Source organism: Apus apus, chromosome 13 (genome assembly GCF_020740795.1).
Source record: "Apus apus isolate bApuApu2 chromosome 13, bApuApu2.pri.cur, whole genome shotgun sequence".
Classification (NCBI taxonomy): Eukaryota; Metazoa; Chordata; class Aves; order Apodiformes; family Apodidae; genus Apus; species Apus apus.
In genome coordinates, this window is record NC_067294.1 from 7,556,379 (window position 1) to 7,582,947 (window position 26,569).

Below are 26,569 nucleotides of genomic sequence, written 5' to 3' on the forward strand. Positions count from 1 at the left end.
CTATGGGTGAATCTGGCCTCTTGCAAGAAAATGAGAGAATTGCAGTCAATCAGAGGATGATAGTTGTGGAATATTTTGAAATGTTATTAAAAATTCAGCATGCCTTCAGTCTCAGGAACAACACCCTCAAAGCTCCTTGTCCCACACCCATTCGAGAGTGACCTCCCAAATCCATCTCTCTTCATACCATGAGGATCTCTGTTCCTAGTTTGTTTCCCCATCCTAGTCCTGGTTTAGTAATACTCCTAGATTAGGAGCCTATTTCCAAGCATCAGAGCTCGCAAATACACATAACCTTGTTACTGCATGAGCCTAAAGTTTATCTGGAGGTTAATGAGTAGTGACTGGTGGTAGCAATGCTTGCACCCTTGTAGGCTTGTTTTAAAGAAATGAGATAGATGCATTCCCTTTTCCAGGAGTGATCAGAGCATCTTAAACTCCCAGCTGAACATATTGCACACTAAACAGTATTTTCCATGCTGCTTGCATGGAACATGAGCATCTTGCTGCCTTTAATTAAGAAGTTAACTGGACCATGAAGTATTGGCTGTGTAAATAAAAGTGATTTGTACTTAGTCAGGAAGGTGCATTAGGAATCTTTGCATTTCTTTACTTGCACATAGATTACAGAGATTATTAACAATTGGAAGGGTCATCTATAAACCCATCTGTAGCTCAGCTGCACTGTCACTCTCAAAATGTAGCTGTCTTTCTAACTGTTGTAATTTATTGTGGACTATCGTGTGAACCATCTGTCTGCTTATAAATCAGACAAACTTTGACTGAAAGTTGCATGCAGCAGCACAAATTGTTAATTTTATGTGCTGGAAAGGAACGGCAACAGTTTTGTGGTCTTCAGTCTTCATTGCCTTAATTTGAATAGAAATGCAAAACTGGGTTTTTTCCTGCTTTTGTTGAGAAGAGCTGCTAACAAGATTGCTTGAAACCTAAAGTAAGCACAGATTTAGCTTTCGTACTGCAGTTGGTGAGTTTTGAAGCTTGCCACATCCAGGTCTGTAAGTAACTTACAGGGGCAAGACAAAGAACAGACTATGTGCTTTATCCATTCCAATAACAACAGAAATAAAATCCTGTGCTGTGCTTATACAGGAACATTGAGTAAATTACTTTTCTCAGGAGCTGGGTGACAACCAACGAGATTATAATCTCAGTTTTAGGAAGCAGAGAAAGACATTGCCTTGATAGACTTAGAATGGCTTTGCCCTTTCAGTGTTCAAGTGCATAGATAGAAAAAATAAACCTCAGTTTGCAAATGTTTATGCCTGGGCTGAAATTTTCTTACCCTGAATCCTTTTAAAGACAAGAGTATGGATCTGTCTGACAAAGAATTTTTTTGCAGTATAAAGGTCTTGGCCAGGGTCCTACCTGTTCAGCCCTTGTGGACTCTCCTACTGATGGAGGAGTCTGGGAACACAAATCTGGACATGGGCAAGAACCCTTCTTGTCAGTCCTCTGCTACCAAGGGGGTTCCCAAGCTATTCTGTTGTTCTACAAGTATAAGTGATGATAAATTTTACTGAACAGATTCTGAGGACTTTTAAATGTCTTTTTTAAAAAAAAAAAAAAAGAGATCTCTTAGTGAAGGTCTGCTTCCCATTGTTTTTAAACAAATGAAAAAATTATATAAAAGAAGAACCCATCAAATAGAAAAGTCTGAGGCAAAGTACAGTGTCTTTTTTTTGTTGTTGTTTTCCTTTCTTTGGGTGATGCTAGAGGTCCCTATCCTGCTCCCTGTAGCAGTGAGTGTCTCACTGAGAGCAGCGTGCTTGCTCAGAGTGTTGAAGTAAACCCGGTCTCGTTTGAAGCAGTATGAAATAACTAGTGACTACAGTGGAAGAAAGATTGAGCCTGTCATTAACACTTGGCTGTAATTCTGCAAGGGCACCTGTTTGGCCTAAAAAATTCACAGTTGTGAATTAGGGCTGATAACTGCTATTCCCTTTACTGGTGTTTAGTAAGTTCTCATCAGCATAAAACCTAGACTACCAAGTGCATAAAATATGCTTGTCTGTACTTTACATTTTCCCCAGCCAGTGTTTGAATGCTAGAAATGTTAAAGGAAGCTTTTAAGGGTGATAAATAATTATTTTGCCAATATACTTGACTCACTATGTTCAGATGTGGAAGAAGAGTGCTATAATTTTTAAAGCACAGAGGCAGTTCTGTAAAAGACATTCTCTTGTATTATTTGCTCTGTAGGTTTACCTGCCTCAAAGCTAAAAATATGCACTGGAAAACAATAAACCATGTATTTGGATTAAGCAATGACATTTGCCTGCAGTGGGGCAAACCCGCCTCATAGCCGTATAAATATATTTATACACAATGCAACACACTCATTTGGATTAAAAGGCAACATTCACCACTGAGGAAAGGCAAGATAATTGCAACTTTGTATGATATTCAAACTGTGCACTAGAAATCTTACTTTCAGTAAAGGCTCAGATAGGTAACATGAAAGAAGGCTGCTATTTTGGGGGGAAAGAGAGAATAATTCCTTTACTTCCTTTGTCAGAGTTTACAGAGCAATAAAAGGATATTTAATTAGTTCCTGATTATTTGGTCTAGCAAAGTGCTTAAGGATTTCAGCATGCTCACTGAAACCATCACAGGGTGGAAATGAAGTTTGTCTCACCATGTAGCTGTTGCTTTACAGTCCCTGCGCTCTCCCACTGCCTCTTTGGCCATTACTCCTCCCAGCATTTAGCTGTTCCCTTAGTGATCAGTTCACTTCTAAGAAGAGAAGAATCTTTTTCGTAATTAGGACGTGAATGAGCCTGTAGGAGCACCTGGCAGTTCATGAGGGCATTGATCTCCTGCCTCTGGAGCAGCTCAGATGCTGCTGTGGCTTCAGATAAAAAAACCTCATACTCTCCGAGGTCAGCTTCTGAAGCATGATGCTTCCTCTAACTGCATCTTCAGAGCTTACTGCTTCTTGGTTGATTTTTAGCAGCAGATATTACAATACTGTTTAAAAGCCCTAATAATTTAAAGAAAGAACAAGTTTCCTAGTGACGACAGAGCCAACAAAAGAAAGCTTCTTGCAGCCATGTCTGGCTACCTCGTGTTCTCCCTCTAGGGTTTGTTAAGCATTTGCTGTGGCACCACTCCAGATACCTTGTCATTAGTTTCTGTGCCACTCTGCTTTTGCTGTAAATGTCTCTCCCAGTTTGGTCAGTTTGAGACTTGCTTGCCCAACAGCTATTAACCGAGAGGAAAGCTGGCAGTCAGCAGGGCAAACAATAAACAGAAGCAGCCAAGCAAGTTGCAAAAGGAGTAATTTTGGCAGAAGCACCATCACCTGACGCACAGAGGTTGTTGCTGTTGCCATCCAAAGCCCATCTGAGGCCACATACAGCAGTTGGCTGTGAGTGTCCAGTGGGCTTTACAAAATTTATATGCTCTCCTCTTAATAAATGTCATTCTTTAGCAGTAAAATCCAGAAAGCCTACTTCAGACTGAACCCTAGTTGCTCCAGCGCTTTGGGGGCAGTTAGAGTCTCTGTGAGATTTTCAGTGTGCTGAAAAGGTGGAAGTTTAAGCCAATTTTACAGCACCTATGAAAACATTTCCCTTTACCTTCACAGTAAAATTGGCCAGAAGTCTCTCAGCTTTGAATTTTGAAGGAAGTTTTGTACGCTGGCTAAAGAGGTACTTCCAGTAACACCAGAATCAAATTGCTTTGTCCATTCCCTGTTGTTTGTCTAACAAGCTGGTTTATATGCCACACACTGAGAGCAAAGCAGGGAACTGGAGTATCCTGGCAGCTGCAAAATCTAAGTATCCCAAAGAAGAGCAAGAGAGGAAGCTCTGAAGTAAACAACATTTTTGAAATATCTCCACAAGTTGCATTTCAAAGGAAAATCCTGTGGAGGCTGCCTATGGCATTTTGAAAAGGATTTCATTAAATGTTGCTAACTTGTCATAAGCTTTCTTAAATGGAAGGGTAATGGCTCATAACATTTGTAAGCTTTTTAATTTCATGCAATATGAGCAGTGTAATCAACACCTATTAAGAGTCAATCAGCTGTGCTAAGTGGGCTACCCACCTCGGCTTTTGTCTATGTTTTCATCATGGGCACACCTCTGAACTTACTCCAGGAACACGGTGTTCTTATCCTAACATCAGTAGAGGTTGTGTGTCCAGCAAACCTGGCATGGTCATTGCAAAAGTATCTGAACCCATGAGCAGAATGAGCACTTTATGGTCAGTGGTTTTTGTCTTCTAGGTAGAGAGTTTGGGCCATGAAGTTGATGCAGACAAGTTAACTCTGAAGCCAAACATGAAGGAGATGGAGAATTTCCCAAACAATCTCCCAATGTGTTTGACTTTTTCCCTCTGACAGGTGAATTTGCTCTGCTTGTGCTGGTTGTGTGAGGAGGGTTGTGTTCAGATCATGTGTTTGTTTTGCTATTCTGATCCCAGTCCCTTCTCTTGTTTACGTGTTTGCAGCTGGGCTCTGTGGTCATAAAAACAAGGGATGTGCATCACAGCTCAAAGTGAGCTGCTACGTTAAGGCTGGGTGCTCTGTGGTCTCTAAGCTTTTGCATTGCTTTTTTGCCGTGATCCCAGAAATTGCTTGCAGGTCAGCTGTGAAGAAGAGGGCAGTGGGACTGAGTTGTCAGATGGGGCTGTATTTGCACAAAAATGTAGCAAATCAGCTAACATGGTCTTTTCAGCTGGGTCACAAGCCTTGAGATAGGAATGTAGGCATTAAAACCTAAAAGACTAGAATAAACATTTGATTTAGTTAATTGCCCCAAAAGGGAAAAGGAAAGACATGGAATTAATTATTCTGAAGTTGAAAGAAAAATGGCTGAACTAAATGAATTTTTCTTGCCTTCCTTGGCCATGCACCATGCTTTCAGTGTCTTTTATTCCAGCTTCAGTCTGGCATCTCAAATTTGCATGCTACCTCTGTGAGTTAACTGGGAGGCTGCTTTTGAAGCTTTTTTCCTCATTAGCCACTTATTACACCCTCTCAGTATTGCTGTAGGTTTGCAAACCTTCTGAAAATGTACATTGTCCTTCATTTTCTATGTTTAATTTTACACTAACAAACTTTTAAAAGGCACAGGGGGTTTACTGGGGGACTCAGGACACAGCTGTCACACCCACTGAGTATTGGATTTCTGTTGCTGACTTGTATTGCTGGACAGGTATTACCGTTAAAGGAGAAACTCTGCTGGCAGTTGACTACAGCTGACCTGAACCAACCCCTGAGACTGAACACGTTTGTAGAATAGCCTTGAATTCTCAGTCCGAGACTTGATCTACATTTCGTCTTAACAAGCTGTAGTCTCAGAAAGAATTAAGCCTTACAAAGCACCAGAAACTGCTCAGAGAAAAGCATGTGCAGTTGTGTACTGCTGCATTTCTCTTTCTCAAGGACAAAGGACTTGGGTTTAAGGATTTACTGTGTCTAGACATTGCTGCTGACAATCAGGATTCTGTCCATTTTAGAAAGGCTGAAATATAAAAACCACCACTTAATACTAAAAATGAAAAAGGAGTAAAACTTTCAGCAGCATGGATAGAGAGAAGATAGAGGCAAATAGACAAAGGAAACACTAAAAGACAAAAACCAGGATGCAATTATATTAGAAAAAAGAATGTTTTTCTGATACTTCCAAGAAGCCTCAAGAGCAGAGCTTTGTGCTGTTTTACCACAGGACAGCAAAAACTTCTCCGGCTCCAACTCTTCTGCTGATCAAAACTGTTGTGGCAGCAAAGTTCGGTATTTTGTAAGGCAAGCTTTACTTGACAAGACAAGCTGTGCTGTCATTAGGAAGTGCAGGCACACACAACTGGTTTTACAGAGAGTTTGGTTTGTGTGTGCTTTGATTTGCAACAGGAAAGGAAAGCCAGACCTTCCAGGTTTCATTTACGAGTTGCTGTGCCAATAGCATAAGAGTTTCTCTGTCGTTCTTTCACGACAAATTGGTTGAGGCTCTTGAGAAAATTTACTTGATTCCTTTGAAAGAAAAAGTAAGATTTCTTTGGTTGTTAACATTTTCCTGGCTCAAATATCTCTGTTTTTTATCTCTGTTTGTCTGAGGCCATACCTGGCTATCTACTCTCATGGATGTCAGTGTCTTTCAGGAAGGGACAGTCCCACACGAGTATTAGTGGCACAGTGTTGGAGTGCGGGACACTGCTCTATGCGTGTGATATAAATGGCTATAAATCTAGTCAGAGATTGGCTTTCTGACCTGTCAGTGAATCATTCCTTTAGGCTTCAGTCCAACCAGATATTTAATAATGTGCGTGATTTACAGGCATAAGTAATTTAATTGAACCAGCAAGGCTCTCCCCATGCATAAAGTCGGGCGTACATGGTGTTCTTGGCTGGATCAAGCAGTGACATTTCTACCTATACTGCATGTCTGTGGTGGAGCAAAGCCACCAGCAGCAGCCACCCTGCTGGCCTCTCTACAAACACAGGGACAGACACAGCCCTTTTCTCCAAAAGTTTTTACATTGTCAATAGGTAGACAGAGAGTGGGACAGAAGATGGGATGAGAGTGAGCAAAGCAGCTTGCTCATCTGCTCCTCCATCAGCTGAGGATTGGTGTGAGGTGTCCTGTGTCCATGTGCATGCTTATTGTAGAAGCCATGCCCCAAGTCTTAAGGGGTAGGAAGACAGAGCTGGCAGATATTTTCAAATAAACACTGATAAGGTAAAAAAAACTTCTTTCTTAAGGAGGTAAAGGAAAGCAGTTTTCATGATGCTCTTTTTTTATGTGTTTCTTTTTTCATTTTTTTTACTGCAGGATTTCAGCATAAAATGTCACATGTCCATTGATTTCCTCTTGATTCAAAGTGGTTTAGCTCACAGTATTGCTTTCTTTTTCAGCCATCAGGGCATGATCCTTGCTTACCATCCTTTTATGGAAGAGCAGGAGATTCCTCACTTTCAAACCTTCAATTTTCCCTGAGCAGAGATGGAGCAGAAGCATCTGTGGCTTTTGTCTTCTCACTGCTGAGGTGCCCCAGATAGCGTCAACTCTACAGTGCTGCTGTCATCCAGCTTTCCTCAGAAACAACAACCCTTCTACAAACAGATCTTCCTTTGGAAAGTCCTTCTTTAGGGTCTATGAGGGAAATTTTTTAAAAAGTTTATTTCAAATGTAGTGGTGCTAAAATTTCATTTGCAAATCACTACCTGTTTATGAAAGTGGTGAGTAAATGTTTGCCAGGATTTGCACACTATCTTAGTCAGTGCAGGATACTTTTTTGGATTCTTAATTTGTAGTCTAAATCTATGCAATGAAAATTGCTTTTATGAGTTCAGCTTTTCCCTTTGTCTTTCTTTCCAGCTACAGCTTGATACTCTGCTTCTAGTTCCTCTTCTCCTTGAGCAAAACATTATATCGCTCCATTGTCTCTGTCTTGATTTAGACAAGGGATGGATTTGTCATGGGGCATTTAATGAATAAAAGTGGTTAACATCTGAGTTCTGCTTCTCTGCTAAGAAACTGGTGGCAGATGCAAAAGATTGCCTGTGGTACGATGAATGGGTGGCTACTGATCTGGGAGAAATGTGCTGTTCACTGAATCATTCATATCACTCTTCACAGTGCTTGGAAAGTCTTCCTTTCCAACTACTAATGCAAGCTGAGCCATCCTCTTGGATGTGATCTGACAAGACTGCAGCCCAAGGCAGCACAGTTGAAGAGTAAGATGTGTTCTTTCCAATGAGAAGCTTTGTAAGACATCAATATTTAAAATCAGAGAAATAAATAAAATTACAGACAAGTGGGTTGATTGAGGGGAGAAGAGAGGTCATTTATCTGACAGAAGAAGCATCTCTCTCAGCAGGGATTTCAGTTCTTTAGCCAAAAGCTGTTTTCTTTCTTTTGATTAGGTTGATCTGGAAGACTGTAAGCTGGTTCTTTTTCATAAATTCATAATTTTTTTAGTTATATTTTGCATACAAAGTGGGCTCACAAAGTGGGCATAGCTGTTCATCACCTTAGAGCAGCTGATATTTCTCTGTAAGCAGATTGAATGTTGTGTTGTACATATAGGTGAAGCCACATTGTGAATTGCCAAATAACCCATAATAAAATGCACAATAATTGCTGCAAAAGGTGAAGAGCAAGTGATCAGCCTGAGCTGATTTAGTGACTTGGTTCCCAGAGAGCCATGGTTTGAAGGCAGTGTATTGATGGGATGAACCTAAACACGTTTCCTCTGATGCTTCCTGTTTGAGTGTTCAGAGCATGTGTGTCCATTTTTTTTTTTTGCAGCACATCCTTCACTGTTTAAATGAAGTAAAGGCCAGAGAGGACAATGGTACATGTGTGATCAGTGCTGCTAGGCTGAGAAGCACCTTTTAGTGCATGTTCACTGTTGCTTCAAGACAAAATATTTTACCTGTATTGCTGCTTCCCTCTTGAAGGTACCCATCACCTACTGCAAACTGACTTGTGCTATATATGTTTCCTTAAGGTCTCAACTATTATTTATAACTGGTGAACACTGATGTTGGTACACAGCTGGGAGAGCAGCAGCCTTCTTGTTTTGTATGCAACTATCTATTATACAGCATTTTGGGAAGTGTAGCTTAGCTGAATTAGAAGAAACAGGAACATGCAGGCAGGACCATTCCTGCCCTCTTACCTGGTAATAGCCTCTGATTGGGTGTCCTCATTGATCAGTTTTATTCCTCCAGAGTTTTGAAAGAACTTCAGGAATAAAAACATAGGAGGCAAATGCCTTGTGATTAAAAGTGGAGATAACTAGAGAGGCTGAGCCCAGTGATTTGGGGTCCTTGACTGTTATATGCCTCCCTGTGCTCTCTTTTACCTTCATATTTCCTAATATCTTTGGCTGCTTTTGTCATTACTCACCATTTCCCCAAACAACATTCCTGTCTTCTTTCAGGCATGGAAAAAGCATCTGCTGCTCTTTCTGCCAGCCTGACATCTCTTGAAATACCACTCCCCAGCTCCCTGGTGGTGTTAGTCAGGGATGTATTTTTGCTCATCAGCCCTGTACTGTGTCAATACCCTGCATTCCTCTCTTCTCTTCACTCTGAAGCAGATGCACAGAAGTGTCTACTGAATGGCAGCTGGAAGATGCAGTCAGATCCCAACACAGGACACCTAATTCCCACTCATGCAATCGTCCCACTGGTCAGATATTTGCTGTTGTGCTGTCTCTAGGTACATGTGTGGTGTGTAGCAACATCCAGCAGGATTGAGCATCTTTCCTCCAGATCAGTCCAAATTCATGTTACATGCTTAGCTGCATCTGTCATTTTACCTTTTCAAGTGTACCACTGCCTTGGGTGTTATACGTCCTGCCTCTCCAAGACAGATGGAGGTTTGCAGGTCTCCCTCTCAGAGACTCTTCCTGTCTGACACTGACTCACACATGGACTGTTATGGCACTGCAGGTCAGAGTCTGGCCCCTGTGTTTATTCCTGTGGGGAAGCCTCTGTCTAGTCATGTAGACCAATAGAGCATCCTTCTTAAAGCCAAGTATTGATCATTTTAGCAGAAGAAACAAAGTGATTAGATAAAAGCAATTCAAAAACCGTCTGTGCAAATGTTTCTGTGACTCCCATAACCCTGTATAATTAAAGCAGAGCAAATTACTTTGGTATCAGAGGTATAGTTGTGAGCCCAGCCACTCTTTTCTGTCCTTCCCACTTTCCCGCATGGCAAGTGCACAGTCTCCAATGAATTAATCATTGCATATCCAGGAAATGAGATTATCACTTCCATGAAGCTATTGAAAAGGAGAGCTCACGGAGCCCTTCAAACCTCTTCCCTGATGCACAGACCTGCATTGTCTATGGAGCACAGCAAACCTGAAGGACAGGTCTTGTAAAGAAGAGCTTTATAATTGTAATGGAAGCCCAGAAACAGAAACACTGTGATTGCCGGAACATGTCGAGGCTGAACCTTGTCATTTCACAGGCCAGAGCTCCACTGGGTAATCACAGAAGTTAGGATGGCCTTCTGCGTCCTGCCTCCCAGCTGTAACCGTGCTGTAATATAGTTGCTTTTGCAGTGTAATTGCTTTCTCTGCAGGGCTTCTTCCTATTGATTCTGCTTGTGTGGATTTAAATTGTTTGCGGGTTGGAACTAGACTCAAGTTGGTCTGCATCTCTGCTTTTCTGTGCTAGGCAGCTCACGTGACACTTCTATCTAAGAGACTTTAATGGTGTCTAGATAGCATCACACCCTGGCATGCACGTATGCATTTGATTTGAGGAGAGAGGCTGGATCAGATAAGTTCAGAACATCAATAAATACGTGTGTTTTGTTTGGTGACACTTGTTCAATTTGAATCTTTTTTCCCAGGAAGCAGCTTGTGTTGTGTCATTTTTTCAGTGTGCTGTGTAAATGCTCTGCATCTGCAACTGTCGAGGACGGTGCCTTCCCATAGCAATTCCATCTGCTCCTTCACAAAGTGCTTTTTGCGTAGATAAAAAATGTGAGGTGTTACTCATAATTAGGCAAATCACATGCTGTGATCTGTGATTGATTTGATTTCTGTTGCTGGCTACCTTGCCAATGTCTGTGTGTCCATAAGTATTGTCTACATATCAGCATATGGATGCAAATGAATCAGAGACTCATGAATTCTTTTTCCCAATCCAGACAGATGGAAATGTTTTCCTTTCTTCTTATTAGCAGCAGCTGAATTTCAGTAACACCAGGGGCCTCTGCTAGGATCTTGCCTGTGTTTTGTGCTGTACATGCATATGTAGGTTGGTGTGGCCATTTATCATCTAATACAAGAAGCAAGCAATCCATGACATGCAGCAAAAGAAATTTATAATTTCAGAGCAATATTTGGGGATAGCCATGTTATTAGCCTTCTTGGAGAAAAATACCTGGATGTATAACTTGTAATTAATCAATGCAGTAACAAAACACCTAAAAGGTGCTGTGAGCATTACAGAACCCAAGTGCCTCTGCTGAATCAGACTTTTAAAAATATCACTGTGCCTTTCTTAGCATTAACCATATATACTCTTTAATATATATTCACCTGCTTAACTGAGTGAGATCCTAATTATTTCTGGTCCAAGTAACACTGATAGTAAGAGAAAGTAACTCAAAAATAACTAGTTCTGTATAATTTTAATACTGTCTTCAAATGCAGATGGTGAGGTATGATTTGCTAGCAGTTTTAAAAGATGTTTAAGGGAGGCAGTAAGCATAACAGAAAGGCCATAAAAATGAAAAAAAACATGACTAGAGGTCTGCACACTTGTCTGGACTAGAAGTGAAGAGCAGTGGAGTAACTATATAGTTGGATGATTTAGAATATTTTAACCCTCAGCAGAGCTTGCTCCTTTTCTCTCCCTCTGTCCTATGGCCCTGTGCCTATCTCCAGTGTGTTTGCTTCAGCAGGAGATCTGTCACTGCTGGAGTCTGACCATAATTAGGGTAGCCCGAGGCAACAAATGAGCTTGCCCATATCCCTAGTCCTGCTGCTACACCACCTCCTGTAGACAAGAACCAGAGCGTTGTGAGCTGCAACAACTGCAGTTTGGTGTTTCTGCAGAAGAATTCAAGTAAATGGAAATGGTTAATGAATACTTGGTTGATTTTCACTGGTGGTCAATGTGCTGAGAACCCAGGCTCTCTGCTCTCCTGTTTAAGAGCATTAGTTTCCCAAGTCCTGCTTAGCTGGTACAAGGAAGAGCCGTTCCCCGGTGATGCAAAGTTAATCATCAGAGCACAGCTGATCGACTCTGGTATAACACCTTGGGTGAACTCTAAGTGCAGTGAAGCATTTCCAGAATTATTTGGTCATTTTACAAGTTGTGCTGTTCTCTTCATTTCAGTTGTTGTCTGAGGCTGTCTTGCCAGAGGACTGCTGGAGCTGAGCACGCTTAACGCATCGGAGTTTTTGCACTGCCAGTAATGCTCACTTCAGTTTGCCAGTACAGAAAGTTTTGTGAATGTGCAGCAGCCTTCAGACATTACAGATCCAGATTTCCCACCTCTGTGGATACTGAGTAGAGCTCCAACATGCATGGTTGCATTTTATTTTTATTTGTATGTCTGTCAGTTTCACTGTGCCATCTCTGGGTTTCCTCATAAGTCAAAGAAGTAAAAAAAAAAAAAAAGGAGAAATTGAGGCAGATGTGGTGTCTTGGAGGTTTTTCTGTGTTGTTTTTAATGTCAGCAGAGATGGTATAATTTAATTGTCAGAAGAATCTCAGCTGCAAAGCAGCTGGTTAGGCATCTTGAAGAAGGAGCCGCTCTGTCAAAGCACTGTGCTCATGAGGTTATGACAGGTTTCCTTCTAAAGAGAGGGAACCCCTAGTTTGCCATAAATAAATCACTTTGAAGGATACAAACCCGCTTGGGTAGCCATCCAAAAGCAGAACCCAGTCATTTAGATATCACATCACAGACCTGCCTTCTTTGCACTTCAAAAAGTCAAAGATATAATTGCTTCAATGCAGCAGTGGGAAATTTATCTTTTGTTTCTATTGTTATTAAAATGAACTTCAAGAAATGCCATAAAAAAAGAGAGGTTTGTGGTATTGGACATAAAACTCCAATATGTGGACTATCTGTGTTATTAGAATACCCAGTGCCAGCGGGTGGGACCACAGTATTTCTGAGCTACATGGTATCTTTCTGCAAAGGTGACTGTACCTTGTTTGCATAGAAGAAGGGACTTGATTTTTTAATTTTTTTTTGTTTCATTTAAGCATTTGAATACTCAATAAAATGTCAGAAGTTGGAACACAGTGCATCAGTTCAGCTCATGATGTTGCATTTATGCCTTTGAGTGCCAGTTGCAGGTCAGGGATGCATCAGCTCTTTTGCTTATCCAGGTTACACAACCTGGGCACATTACACTTGTGAAAAGAGTTTGTTTACAGGATGAAGAGGATGCAGACTACATTTTGTTATCTCTGCACTGGATCTGTTGCCTCCTTCCTGAAAGCAGTCATCTTTAGACACAAATATAGCACATGCTGGAGCGTTTTGTAGCATTTGGTTTAATCTGTTTCTTACCAATTCCATTCACGATTTGCTTTCATTCTGCTGTGAAAAGCTTACACTGTCAAACCAGAAGTTTTACTAAAAAAGGGATTTAGTTACATGAACATCATATTCAGCTGTTTGAAGGACAAAGTCAAGATCAAGAGAGACTCAGTGATTAAATGACAAAAAGTAAATTTAAATCATATTAAGGGATGTTTTCAATCTAGCACCTAGGGATTTAGCTACATGATTTAACTTTTGGTGCCAGAAGGCTTCTGGGCAAAATCCTGTTTTTGCTGTGAGGAGCTAGATCAGGAACAGGAGGAAGAGCTATTGTTTTTTCTTTTGAAACAGAAACAGTAATGGTTGGCTTTCAAGTCTGGCCTGGAGTCTAGATTTTCTGTTGATGTAGATGAATGCCAGGCTGCTGTTCCAAGCTGGATCTTAGGGATGGGGTTCATTAGTTATCCCAGAGTTTATCTTCTTTACAAGCAAAGATAGATCTTATCCAGTGTTTTGTCTGTTTGTTTTTCAGGAGATGCATGATGTCTGCACAATGTTCTAGTGAGGTTTGCTGCTATTCACAGTGGTGCCAGTTGCTTGATGTCTCCAGCAGATGTTAACAATTCTGAAGTTTTTTTTTGACCCAATTGTTTCCTCCCAGATCTGTTTTATGGGGACAGCTCTCCAAAGGATTTTCTGTTCTGAAGGCAGGATTGGGGCAATGAAGTGTGTGCTCAGGGACTGTGTCCTCACAGCGTGTTCTGGAGATCTTCATGGCTAGAAAACCCTCCATTTAGTGTTGTGCAGTGAGAGTATTACTGGTGCGTCCCGTTGAAGGATGAGCAAGTCATATGGGAACATGGAAAACTGGGTCAGGGAGACTAACTGAAGCACTTCTTTGTCAACCAACCAAAAATGACAGAGTAAGGGTTATAAACTCAGCTGTCTCAGTAGGTCTTGGGACATGCCTGACAACAGCAAAAATGAGCTTGCAGGAAATGCTGTGTCTGGGGCAGTGTGCACTGCTGAACGTAAGTCAGGAGCAAACAGGAAAACAAGCAAGAGAGGGGAAAATACATCCTGCTTCCACTGATGATCAGAGGAACGACTGGAAAGACACAATAACCAAAAATAGTGTCAGAAAGGAGGTGCCCTCTGATGTAATTTGCAAAGTTTCATTGGAAGTTAAATCAAGGGCTGTAGTTTAGTGCAGTGCAATGGGAGGGCTAAGACAGATGAGAGCTGTGACTCTGCTGCCACAGCACAGCAACAAGGTTAACAGAGGGTCGTTGTAAGGAGGCTGAAGTTGTAACAGCCAAGTCTGGGCTTAAAGAGCAAGTCAGTGGCAGCATGAGGGCTGGGAGCAGCATCTGCTCTTGCAAAGAGGGGGGCTGGGAAACCTTGTCATATTTGTGATGAGAGGGAGAATAAAAAATCCCAGAGAAAGAGCTTTCTCAGTACGTAAGATAGAATGCAGGCAGTGAGATATGTTGGGTTATTGTGTGATTGGTGATATCAGATGTATTTTATCTCAAATCTGCTTTTCTGAAGAAGTGGGTTGAACCTTTTGGAGAGAAACAGGTAGACAAAGAGAAAAGGATTGTTTTGCCTACTTTTTTGAAGCCACAAGAATATTTAATCCTGTTTTCCATTCACTTCTGTTTCCTGTGTATCAATCCCAAGAGTAAAATACATTTATTTCTTTAATATTATCTGTCTGGAAAGATTCAGAACAGGATTGTTGCCTATTATATTTCAGAAATGTGATGTCTCATACTTATACTCTTACAATTAGTCAGACGTGCTTACTTATTGCATGCTGATATTCTAACTCTAGGTCTATCAAGTGTTAGGACAGTTTGTGAGAATGTTACTTCCCTACATTATTACTTTTATTGTGCTGATGATGCGGTATAAATTTAAATTTCTACTTCCTCATGTGCCTCAGAATACCTCATTTTGTCTCATGATGACATGGTTTAAGACTTTTTGATACTTTATATAATTATTTTGTGTGTGTGTGATTGAAGGAAGCTGGCACCATCACCAAGCCTGCAATAGAAGAAACATTTTTTTAAATCTTCAGTGTGTAGAAGTTGTCAGTGTTCTTTGTAAACAGAAGATGATGGGCAGAAAATGTGCAGAATTTTCAGCAAAAGGGAGTAATTTTTTCACATCTTTTCCATTTCTTAATGGAAGAAGAATTATGAAAATGAGAGCAGGCATGGCATTAAGTGCTTGATATGTTCCTTCCCTGCAGACCAATAAAAACATAACCCTTCCATTAGGGAAATTTAGTTTTTTGAAGGCTACCTGAATCTGACCTCTGAATCAGTGAATGAAATGACTGTGCTGGGATAAGAGTTTTAAGGTCTGATTATGTATTTTAAGTCTTTTGTATATGGATACCAGCTCTTAGTTTGTCTTGTCAAACTGCTTCAGAACAACTTCTTCTCTGACTCTTTTTATATTAAGCACTTGGCTTATCTTGTAGTACTTCTGTAGTGCAATCTCCTGTTATGCAGATCAGTAACAGAGTTTCAAAGCCATGGGGACTGAATGTTTTTACCTACCTGAGTTTGGACTAGAAGGTTTCCTGGCCTTTTCCAAACACTCTAGCTACTTGCATAACTGCAGAAACAAAAGTTGAATAGTGCAAGTCAAAAATGTGACCTTTCTGTGCTTCATACAGCGTGTTTATGGTGGTTACAACCTCACCTGTAACTATAGATTATGCAGATTGTAGCTATCTGCCTTTAAAAAAACCTTTCATCTGTAACTGTGAAATTAAAAATGTAGCAGTAAACTGCCGTTGCTGGGGATGTTCAAATTAAGTTCCTGATCAGGGCTGTGGAGAATTAATACGAGAGCAAGTGGGTATTCAAGTGAAGCCAGCTTTTCTTCTGTGCTACTAGCAATAAAATAGTGATCAACATTAATTTCTAGGTTCTAGAAGGTCACAAAAATTAATAAAAAAGAGCAAAATCATTACTAGTCATTACCCCTACTCCTTACTGCTAGTATATTAATCATATTTCAGTTTCATATATTGTATTACTTAACCTGTCAAACACATCACAGAGATGTATAAGGATGATTTGTCCTCACATAGTGTACGAGGAGACAGAAGAAACCACGGGCTTCTGAGACTTGTCCAAGGTCTGAAAATGATTAAGTGAAAATCTTTCTTTATATTATTTTTATTTAATTGTAAATGTGTGAATGTATCCGTATCAGTCTAGTTAGAACTGATCAAATAAATCCCATTTCCCCTGATTTTGCTGAAGGGCTGCTCCCATGTGTGCATTGTTAAGGCAACAAATATAATTATTGTGAATATTTGGTCACGTGTGGGATTGGTTTTGTTTTCGTTTTTGTGGTTTGTTTTCTGCAAACACTGCTGGGAATCATTTACCCGTCAGTAGAAGTGTTCCCCCAAGCTCCAGTCCATCACAGGACTCCCATGAGTACATTCCTGTGCTTCTGTTATGTTTTACATGCAGACAACATAGTCCTTCTGCCATGATCCAGAAAAATGGCATCTATGCGAGTATTAGTTATGTTCCTTATACATTCAGGAGGCAAGGAGAACATGCCTGACCTACACAATCCTCTGTCCCCACCCTGATTATTCATTCCTAATGGAAATACTTCTAAAGACTGGAAAACTAGTTTGGTAGGGAGTATCACATGGAAATAAAATTTTCAACTCCTTCCTGTTTGTTTTTTTCTTGGTATTTTTTCTCCTCTACCAATCCTATGGCTTAGTCAGTTGATCAATTTAATTAGCTGCCTGTTTTAGACAGTATGAAGAGATACTGGCAGTGAATTTCCACGTCTCACCTAAGATTTTTGGCTGATTTAAGTTGGGGTCACCCTGTGCTAGTGCTGTAAGTGGCTAATAGCCCCTGCAGAACCAACTGTGTGGAGTGGGGCTGCCTGTAGAAAACACAGGTTCCTGGCTGTCTTGGATGCTTTTGCACACAGAAGGAGCCAGATGGTTTTCTCTGTGGGTTTTCTTTGGCTTCACTCTGCGGGAGAAATACCTGAGATGAATGCTGCCAGGTTGCTGTGTGGCTCCTTTGTGTTAGCAGCTGCTCAAGCTCTTCTCTCAGAGGTACATTTAAAGCATAAAAATGAAAAATGGGCAGAAATCTGTGCAGTCGAGTGGGGGAGATTTTGTCTTGTGTATCCAGACCTGATGGGGTGGGTCTGGTCCCAGGCTGGCATCCCAAACTGGAATGTGATGGTGGCATGTGCTGGATGGTTCATAAGTGCTTTGAGATCAAAGGCACTTTATACATGTTTGTGAGGTTTTCTTGCTCACAGCCCTCAGGCACAGCTCACACACATGTAGGCAGACACAGTCACTCATTGGAGTCATCTGAAGCTGTGTGTAATATTGCAGATTTGGCTCTGAAGTGCACTGCTGCATTCAGCCACCTCCAAAGCACCATCACCTTCAGGAAGTTTAGGTCAGGTCCCAGATCACCTGCCCATTTTAAAATAACAGATTGAGTGGCTTGTATGGGCAATAAAGCTACCTATCCCTAAAGCAAGGCTAGTTTCCAGGACACTGTCTGGATCAGAGCTGTGAAGTCTGGTTTTATCCTGGATGATAAAAATGAATGCAGGGTAACCTGCACCTCAGCCACATGCCAACCCTGGAGCCATGAACAGCAGCCCAGAGTCATTAGGTAAAGCTCCAGGTGTCCGGAGCTGGTTGATCTTGGGCTGCCACCCCCATCTCATGTGCTTGCTCTGCTGGTTCTCATTCCAGGGCAACCCACTGTACTTCCAGTCTGCCAGAAATGTGACAGTGAACATCCTCAATGAGAAGACTAAAGTCCTCACTCGCCTTGTAACAGGTAAGGAGGGGGGAAGGCTGTGTGGAAAGGTTTTAAGGAGGGATGAAAGCGAGTGTGTTGTGGAATGCTTTGCTGGCTTTGGACAGCATGCAGGAGGGGAGCCCAGGTGTCTTACAAAGTACAAATGAAAACTTCACTCCACTTTGTAGAAACAAATCTGGAGACAAGAAAGCCGTGCTGGAGTGGCAGCAGGCTGGTGCTTTCTGGTAATGAAACAGATCATCGTTTTCATTTGAAAGCCAATCCAGAGACAGAAAGGTTAGTTGTACAACTTCAGGGTCAAGAAGGGCATACACAGGACAACATTTCTGTGGTAACAGGCACAGGATTTTCCTGAGACACTTCTAACCTGACTGAGATCTTAGGAATGCTGGACTGGGACGCTTTACAGTTTAGAGCTCTCTGTGCCCTTCTGCTGATGAAGAATTCTCTCATGCTCCCAAGCAAGAGTTTGTGTGATGGGAAAATGGGATTTTTCATAAATCCCTAGTGCACAGCAGCCTTTGAATGAATGCATGTGTAATTTGGGTTGAAAGAACTTAATGCATTATATATGGTAATATAGAATATATAAATATGATATAGGATATATTTTTGTTTATTGAGAGTTATCTAGGGACCAAGGAAAGTATTGCTGTGTGGCAGAGCCAGTAATCCAAAAAAATGTTGTTTCTACATGAGACTGGATTGTTTAGTTTTCTTATATAACATCATTGGCCTCTAGTCACAATATTAAATAATTAAATACGCAGCTTCAGTCAGCAATGGTTTAAGCAGCACACATGAAAGTTGCCTGGAGGAAGTAAATAAATTCAAGCCCATGCTCTCTGATTCTCATATTCAGAATAAACATGATTTGTTTGTTGGTTCTCTGTATATTTTCACCAAAGCACCTCCATTTCACAAGAGCTTGGGGAGACAGTCAGTGACTTCTCCTGCCACAATGTTCAGGTTATTGAGGTTGTTTCTGTGTTCAGCAGAACCAACTTGGGTTTCAGAGGAGAGTGAAGAGATGATCCCTCATAGTCCATGCTGCACTGATGAGCAGGGAGGCAGATAATTATCAAGATAGAAATAGACTTAAAGCTCAAAAGTATTGCATTTTATCAGAATGGCTGAAGATTTTTAAGTGTTTCCAGAGATCTCAGCATAGCCTCACTTTAGTTTTGTGAACCATGTGTGTGATTCTTTGTGCACCCTCTGCCAATACACATGACCTGAGCAGAAAAACGTGCATATAAATGGAGTTAGAAACTGCCTAGAAGAATATTCTGGTTTTATTTCTCTTGTCTTTGGGGAAATTAGACTAGTCATGAAGATAGCCAGGATCAATGCAAAGCCTGATCACCTGCCTCATGTAGTAGCATATTCCAGGGTAGATGTGGCTTGGACTCAGTTGTGCAGAGCTGTCAGATGGTGATTTGTCCGAAGTTTAGTCTACGTTGTTAACCAAGGGGTCTGCTCCTTGTAGATGTTGAGCTACAGACTTGCACAGAATTGCTATTCAGGCAGCTGATGTTTATCAGGCTCCACACACAAAAAAATTCATTGTCAGAGGCTTTCCAGCACTGCCATGCACAGCAGCCTGGAGGAGAAGCAGTAAAGTTAAAATAAGAGCTACAAAGGAAAGTTTTACTCATCTAAAAACTTTTTGAAATGTAGAAGACCCTGCCACTGTCTTGGCCTGTGCAGGGTTGAAATGGTCTAAAAGAAAACATTTGCTCTGATGGTGGTGTTGGTTTTTTCTTACTTTTTTTTTTTTTTTTTTTTTAAATTGGACTGTGCATGATACTGATATTATTTTAATCCAGGTATATTTAATAGGCAGAAAGCTAGGAATCTGTTACACACACCAGCAGTCCAAGCAAAATCTACTCAGAAACTCTTGGCTCTTGGTGCCTCTTAGCAGCAACACCCTCAAAGCATGGCTGGGTGTATTCATTGCTATTTCACATGCAGGTCTGTCTTATAAATATTTCCCACCTATGCCAAGCTTAATGGTGATTTTATGACATACATAAGTATTAACAAAAACATAAGTAATAGTTGAGGGTTGTTATTTGGGTAGAAAACAGTGCCCTTTTCTAATGAAAGGTACCCTCTGAAAAGCACAGACCTTCGTGTTTGATGTGGCAGATGCAGGTTGGATCAGCAGGGCTATCAGGATAATCTCAGCAGATGGATTTATTAAATGTATGAAACTACTGTGTTATTTTATTATACTTTTCACTAAAAGGTTGTGCTAAATCTCTACTTTCCTCTAGGTCCCCAAGCAGTGGAAGCACACAGCCAAAAATTTGAGGTGAAAACCCTCTCTGGAAAATTGCTGTTTTCAGCAGATGACAACGAAGTGGTGGTTGGAGCAGAGAGATTGAGAGTTTTAGGTAAAAGATTATTCACTACATCACTATTTTAATATTTGCGACTTCACATTTTGGAATAGTTTTGCCTGACTTTCCTTCATGTTTGCAGAAAGCTTCTTTTGGAGATAAAGTCAGTGCCTTTATTGCATTGAATCTTCCCTAAGCAGATAATGGCCAGGAGTTTCTATCTGAGGAGTTTCTTAACTTGCACAATACGTTATTTCCCCTCCATAAAAACTTCCCTGGAAGTGCTTGTCTAGCTGAATGAAGTAGATTTAAAACCTGCTTTGGAAGCTGAACAACTGTATCTTGTAAGTTTTGGGTGAAGGACAGTGAGGGATCGTTGTAAGGATGCTTCTGTGCCATAGACACTGTGTGTAGGGAAACCTCAGGCTTCATGGTTTTGATTGCACCCCTTTCACCAGCTCCTCCTTCATTCTGAAATGAATACCGAGGAGACCTGCAGTGAAAAACTCAGCTTGAGTTAGGACTGCATATTAATTCCTGTTACATTAATTATCTTTCCTTAGCCACATGAGAGAGCACGTTGTGCATCTCTAAGCCATCTTCAGCTATGCTGTGGGTGGGTTGAGAAGCCAACCCCACCAATGCCACCTCATTCCTGTCTGCCTTTCGAGACAGAGGGGCAGCTTGAGCTCTTCTTTTGCCTGTGCAGGATCTGCCCCCTCAGCTGTCCTGCTTGCTAGGCTTTACATCAATAGGTCCTAACAAAAATGGGGGATACACTTGGGGCTTGGGGGTTGTTTGTTGTTTGTTTTGTTGTGGGTTTTTTTAATTGTTAAGAAACATTTATAGTAATAGTAAAATTTTGAAATGTATTTGATAGTTATATGAAGTTACCTCGTAGCAACTTGGGTTCTCTTGCTCTGCAGTTTTGCTAGGCTTGCTCGTAAATGTCTTCTTGTAGGAGCAGACGGGTAGCTCGATATTTCTAGCCATGAGTCACATAAGTGCCACTGCTGTCCGGGGATGCGCTGATACCTCTTTTTAGTGGCTTCATTTGGATGCATCTGTTTGCTCCAACTGTTCCTTACTTCTCTAGCAAGCTCCTAAACACAGAGATCAATGAAGGAGCTTAGAATGATGTATTTTTATTTCTTACTATTTACTACATAATATATAGTGTTTAATTAGTTTATTACATATAATCTAAAGGAGCTTAAAATTAGACCCTTTTAGTCTAACCATCATGATTTGGTCTTTGTATCCAACCATTTACATCTTTCATTACCTGATGTTGTGCTATTCTAGGTGTTTCCTGTTTGTAGAAAGGCCGAGTGTAGCTCTGTGCAAGTCACTGTTGGTGCATACTCAAATAGTTCAGTCACCAGCTCTACAAAGTTAGGTGAGATCTGTGGGATAAATATTGAACTTCACAAAACTAACAGTATCTTTTTTAGCTTAAAGCTTCGAAAAGGACCATTCAAAATTCTTGCAGTGTTACAGAGCTGGGGAGCATTTGTCACAGTCCATGTTCTACCTTAAATCTCCCTTTAGAGGTAATTAATTGTACAGGTTTTTTTGTGCAGGGTAGGTGAAGTCAGGCAGCAACAGTTTTTAAATGTTTTCTTGAAGACCTTAAAATGAGAGATTTCTGTCACTGGTTCTTAAAAAAAAAAAAAAAAACAACCTTAAAACTTCACAAGTTGCAAATACTTTTTTTCAGATTACATACTTACAAAAACATTGCTTTTTGTAACTTTGTAGTTTGGAGAAATCAGCAGTTAGCTTTGATAGTTATTTTGGGTTTCTGCCTTGTTTTAGTCTCCAGAATAAGTAACATAAAAAATACTGCTAACTGCTGTGGTGCACTTTCATTTTTATCTGCAATTAAGTGTTTCTTGGGGTTTGATTGGCTTGTTCAGATCTATCAGGAAAAAAAACCAAAACAACAAAACAACAACAACAAGGTAGAATGATACTGCTGGTGATGTTATATGGCGAGTATTTAAATGACCTTGAGCTGAAATGCTTTCAGAGTTCATGCTTGGCTTTGTTTTTCTCCAGCTTTGCTTCCCCAATCTAATTTTATCTCCAAAAGTGGTTGTCGTGGCTGTTTGCCATGCTGGGAAGTGTTATACCATATGTTCATATTTCTTCCAGTGTTTTTGTCTGCACTTGAGGCTAGTCCAAGTTGTAGTACACAGACAAATTCCTTTGATCATTTTTCTGGTGTTTGGGATCTCAGGTACTGTGGGCAGGTGTCTGCTGACACCTGTCTACGCTGCCTAAATAATCTCAACTTGTTCTTGTTGTTGCTGAAGACAAACTCATTATAGAAGGACATGTATGTCTGCAGTCTGGCATGAAAGTCGTCTCGCAGAGGTTAGAGCAGCAGTTCTTGGGTTTGTGGCTTGCTTTTAATCTTGCTAATGATAATTACTTTTTTTTTTTTTTTTTGTACACTCTTCAAAGCTGATTCTGAAAGTTTGTTCTATAAAGTAATGCTGAAGCCTTGTCATGAGAAAAGAGGTGCTTTCCTTTTTTAAAATGAACGCTGCTCTGGTAGCAAAAGGGTTTTTCAACATTAGCAAGGCATTAAAAAAGGGTGAATACACAGAATTGTGGCTAAAATAATACAAGAAAGACGTGCTGTGTGTGATGGTGCTTCAAAAATTGCACAGTATGGGTTGTGCAGATTACAAAATGAAAATGCTTCTCAGTTGTATTTTGGGGGGTTATTTCTGATTTTTAACCATAAAAGGACACAGAAAGATTTGGTCCCTTCTGCTTTTAATGCATGATGTAATTTAGAGTACTTCAGTGATTTTATTTGCTTTAGTGAATCCAGTCAGACCTGTTGTCACAGGAGAGATTGGAGGATAACAGGAACTTCTGTTTGAGGACAAGGGCAGCCCTCTGAGCCTTTGGCCATGGTCAGCTCTGGTAGCATCTACACAACCTTTTCCAGACACAAGCATGAGTTCCCTCTGCCTCACTCAGAGCCATCCAGGAGCTCAGCAGCTGCATTGGCCCAGATGTCTCAGAAGGAGCTCATGTTTGCTTACAAAAAGTCATGTAGAAACTGAGCCTCATGCCAAATCTGGTCTGACCTTTTTCTTCCAAGCTCATCTGTCAGTGCCTGCAATTGCCCAGCCATCTTCTCCACTCTTGCGGTGGGGTCAGATGGCAGCACATCCTCACTGTTAGCACAGCTTTCTTTTACAAGCTTCACTCATGTAGTATTTGAGCATCTCATGGTCTTTTGAAAGGTACTAGAGTAAACCTCAGAGTCGTCCTCATTCCTCAGAACTGTGACTTGGCTTTTGCAAGGCTTAGTTTTTGAAGGTAAAATCTACCACATCTCTGCCTGCTGAATGGCTCCCTAGTGCTGCTCCTGGGGTGAAGTGTGAACCTTCCCTGTGCTGGCCATGGTCGTGGTTGGCAGAGCACTTTGGCAACCCTGGCTACGTGTCCCTCACGGGCTCATAAGCACATTTGGTCTGTGTGACAGGAGATGAATGAGCAGGTCCTGATTGAATGCGTATGGACTCCATCTTACAGCAGGTCTTCTTTCCCCCTCCTCCCTCCCTCCAGGAATGGATTATGTTTGGATCGTCTGAAAAATGGTGTGTAAGAAATACTCTTTAGTTAAAAGAGCATTAAAAAATAACTTTGATATATATTAATTACCAATTTCATTTAATAGCAAAGTGACTATTATAGCATTTATAAACAAAAGACAGTCATAAAGCATTATTCTGACTGTTAATTAGCTCTATTTATTCTCCAGATTAGTTTTTAAATATGCCCTCTAGATGCCACTTGATACTAATTGATAGAGTTACATTATTATCTTTATAGAAAAGCATTTTTAATTAAATCTAAAGCAATTTCAATTAGCATGCGTTCTTACAGAAATTTAAATCTGGTCAGATGCTTAATTTAGCCTTAGAAGACAACGTCTGATGACATGCCAGTGTCACTTCTCCAGAGGGCCTTGACGTCTTTTTTGGAGATTATTTTTCAAAGTTTGTTTTCAGAGAAACTTGCCAGTATACTCTGGTGTTTAATATTTATGATGGATTTAACCAATTTTTAATTTTTTTTAAGTCTAGATATTGATGGGAATCCACATATATTGCATTGAGCTGGGATAAAACCACCAAAGACACGTTCCTGCAGCTCACGGGCTTTTGCAGTCCCTGCTTTTGAGTGGTGGAGGAAGGTTTGTGTGGGAGGTAGGGTGGCATGGGCTGGATGCTGTCCAGTTGCAAATCAACCACGCTTTTTAACCACTCTTAAGATTACCATTTTGCTTTGCAATGATAGCATTACTCATAAAACCACAAAGTCCCTTTTCTGTAATGGAAGAATACAGGGATTGCTCCCAGATTGCTCCCACTCTCAGTCTCTGAAAAATGTGGCCCTCACTTAGACATTTATACTACCAAAGCATAAGCTTTTCTTTTAATGTAGTCCCATGACAAAAAAGTGACTAAAACCTTTCCCTGTAGCAAACCCTAACTAAAATAGCTGTATTTAGAGTGGAGTAGGATTCCTTTCATCTTCCAGTATAAAGACTTCTGGAACTTCTCTGCAGGAGATATGACCCACCCCCATGCACTGCAGATCTCCCCAGCACAGTGATGGCTAAAATGTACCTTTGTTCTCGCCCACCCCTTGCAGCCCCTCCCTTCAAATAATTATCTAGGAGCTCTGTTTCTATCTTGTAGAAGTTTTTCCACATGTTCCCTCTGGGTGATGAAGCATGTGGAGCACACAAATGCTGACCACAGGTTAAACTTTCAGGACTGTTAGTCTGGGAGCTTTCCAGTTTCTCTTCAGGTGCCTGGAAATGCACCTGAAATGAGGAGTCAGCTGCTGAAATGTTCCTGCAAATTTATTAACAACTTTGAAGTAATTAATTCCAAGGCAGATTTCCAGCATTTTATTTATGAGCTGTTTATTAAGGACTTCAGAGGTTTTAGTGGAAAACCACCAATGATAAAAGCAGCATAGCTCAAGCTTACAGTCAGTGAGATCACAGCTTGATTGACTCATAGAAAGCTTTTTCAAGTGGGAGGGTTTGAGTTGGGGTCTTCTCTTGCTGGGGCAGAGGGAGTAACCTGCTCTGTATTTACAGGATATGAAGTCCTGGGTTTGGTACTCATGGAAGGGTTGAAAAAGCAGTCACAGTGTCCTTCACTTTGGACAAGAGGAGAACACGATTTAAAACAAATGTGGTGAACTAATATGTCTGTGTAAGCTGGCCCAGCTGTCTCTAAAGCTTCACATCTACAAGCATTTTCAGGGAGCTCGTAGAAGCTTGTTCTGGGAGGAGCCCTGCAGAACTGTGGCTGCAAAGCCAGCCTGGTTAAGGGACTCGGCTCACGTTCCCTCAAGCTTACAAGCTTAGTATCTTCTTGGCTTGTCCTTTCTACCTTATGTTTGCTGCAGTATTTACAGCAGAGTAACTTTAATCAGTGCAAGGGTAGTTATATTTCATTAAAATAATCCACAAAGCTATTTGACTGGTACTAGTCATTTCAGAGGGTGGTGTAAGTTAGAAACTTCTAGGAATTACCTCCCATTTTTGCTGCATGTACCCTTCATAAGTGATTATTTTTGGGTCAGGACATGCAAGGTTGCCCTTTACAGCAACCATTATGATTTCAAAGTGGCATTTTGCTGATTTGTTTGTGGCAGAGGGAACAACTTTGGTAGCCAAGTGTTGAAATCAGGCTGGATCCAGAGAGGAAAAAGAGCTTTCTGGCCTCACCAGTGAGTCTGCTGTGACCTCGTGCCTGAGGATAAATGCCAAGCTTGAATCTTTGTGTTGTGCTTTTCGTACATTTTCCTGAAAAACATGTCTTTACTACAGGTCTGTAAGTAGCTTTTTCAAAGGAGAAATGATGCTACATGACTGATTTCTTAGCAAAAGGAAACATTTTCCTTCTTTGATCCTTTTCCTTGACAAAGGCAGCAGAGGGGGAGTTACCTTTGACTCAAAGATGTCTCGGTGCCACCACAGTGCAGCCGTGGTACCTTGCTGGGGTATCTTGCTGTTCTTCTGAAAGCAAGTGCTGTGCCCTCAGCCTGGGGTCAGAGGCCTTTCCCAGTTCATCCACTTGCTAATGAGCTCCTGCTTGCTCAGGCTGCTTCAAAGGCACCTGGGTTGCTCCAGAGCTCCCTTCTGTGCTCTCAGCAAGCGAAAAGAGCGTGCCACGACTGTGCTACTCACAAGGCTTGGACAAGCACTTGACCTTTTGCTGGAGATGTATGAACTTCTTTAGGAAGTAGCTACACATGTTCGCTATGCATTGCTTATAGGTAATTCAGCAGTAATACTAATGCAGACCCAGAGCCATTGCCAAGGTGT

General features: G+C 41.0%; 1 protein-coding gene across 4 annotated transcripts in view; it reads left to right on the forward strand.

The window, feature by feature from the left end:
• SGCD (sarcoglycan delta) overlaps window positions 1-26,569 on the forward strand; it is a 321,460-nt gene that overhangs the window by 253,575 nt on the left and 41,316 nt on the right. For all 4 annotated transcript variants that reach the window (XM_051631256.1, XM_051631255.1, XM_051631254.1 and 1 more), the window contains exons 5-6: window positions 17,776-17,863; window positions 20,128-20,247. In XM_051631256.1, coding sequence (XP_051487216.1) covers window positions 17,776-17,863; window positions 20,128-20,247 — 208 coding nt within the window. The remainder of the gene's footprint in view (window positions 1-17,775; window positions 17,864-20,127; window positions 20,248-26,569) is intronic.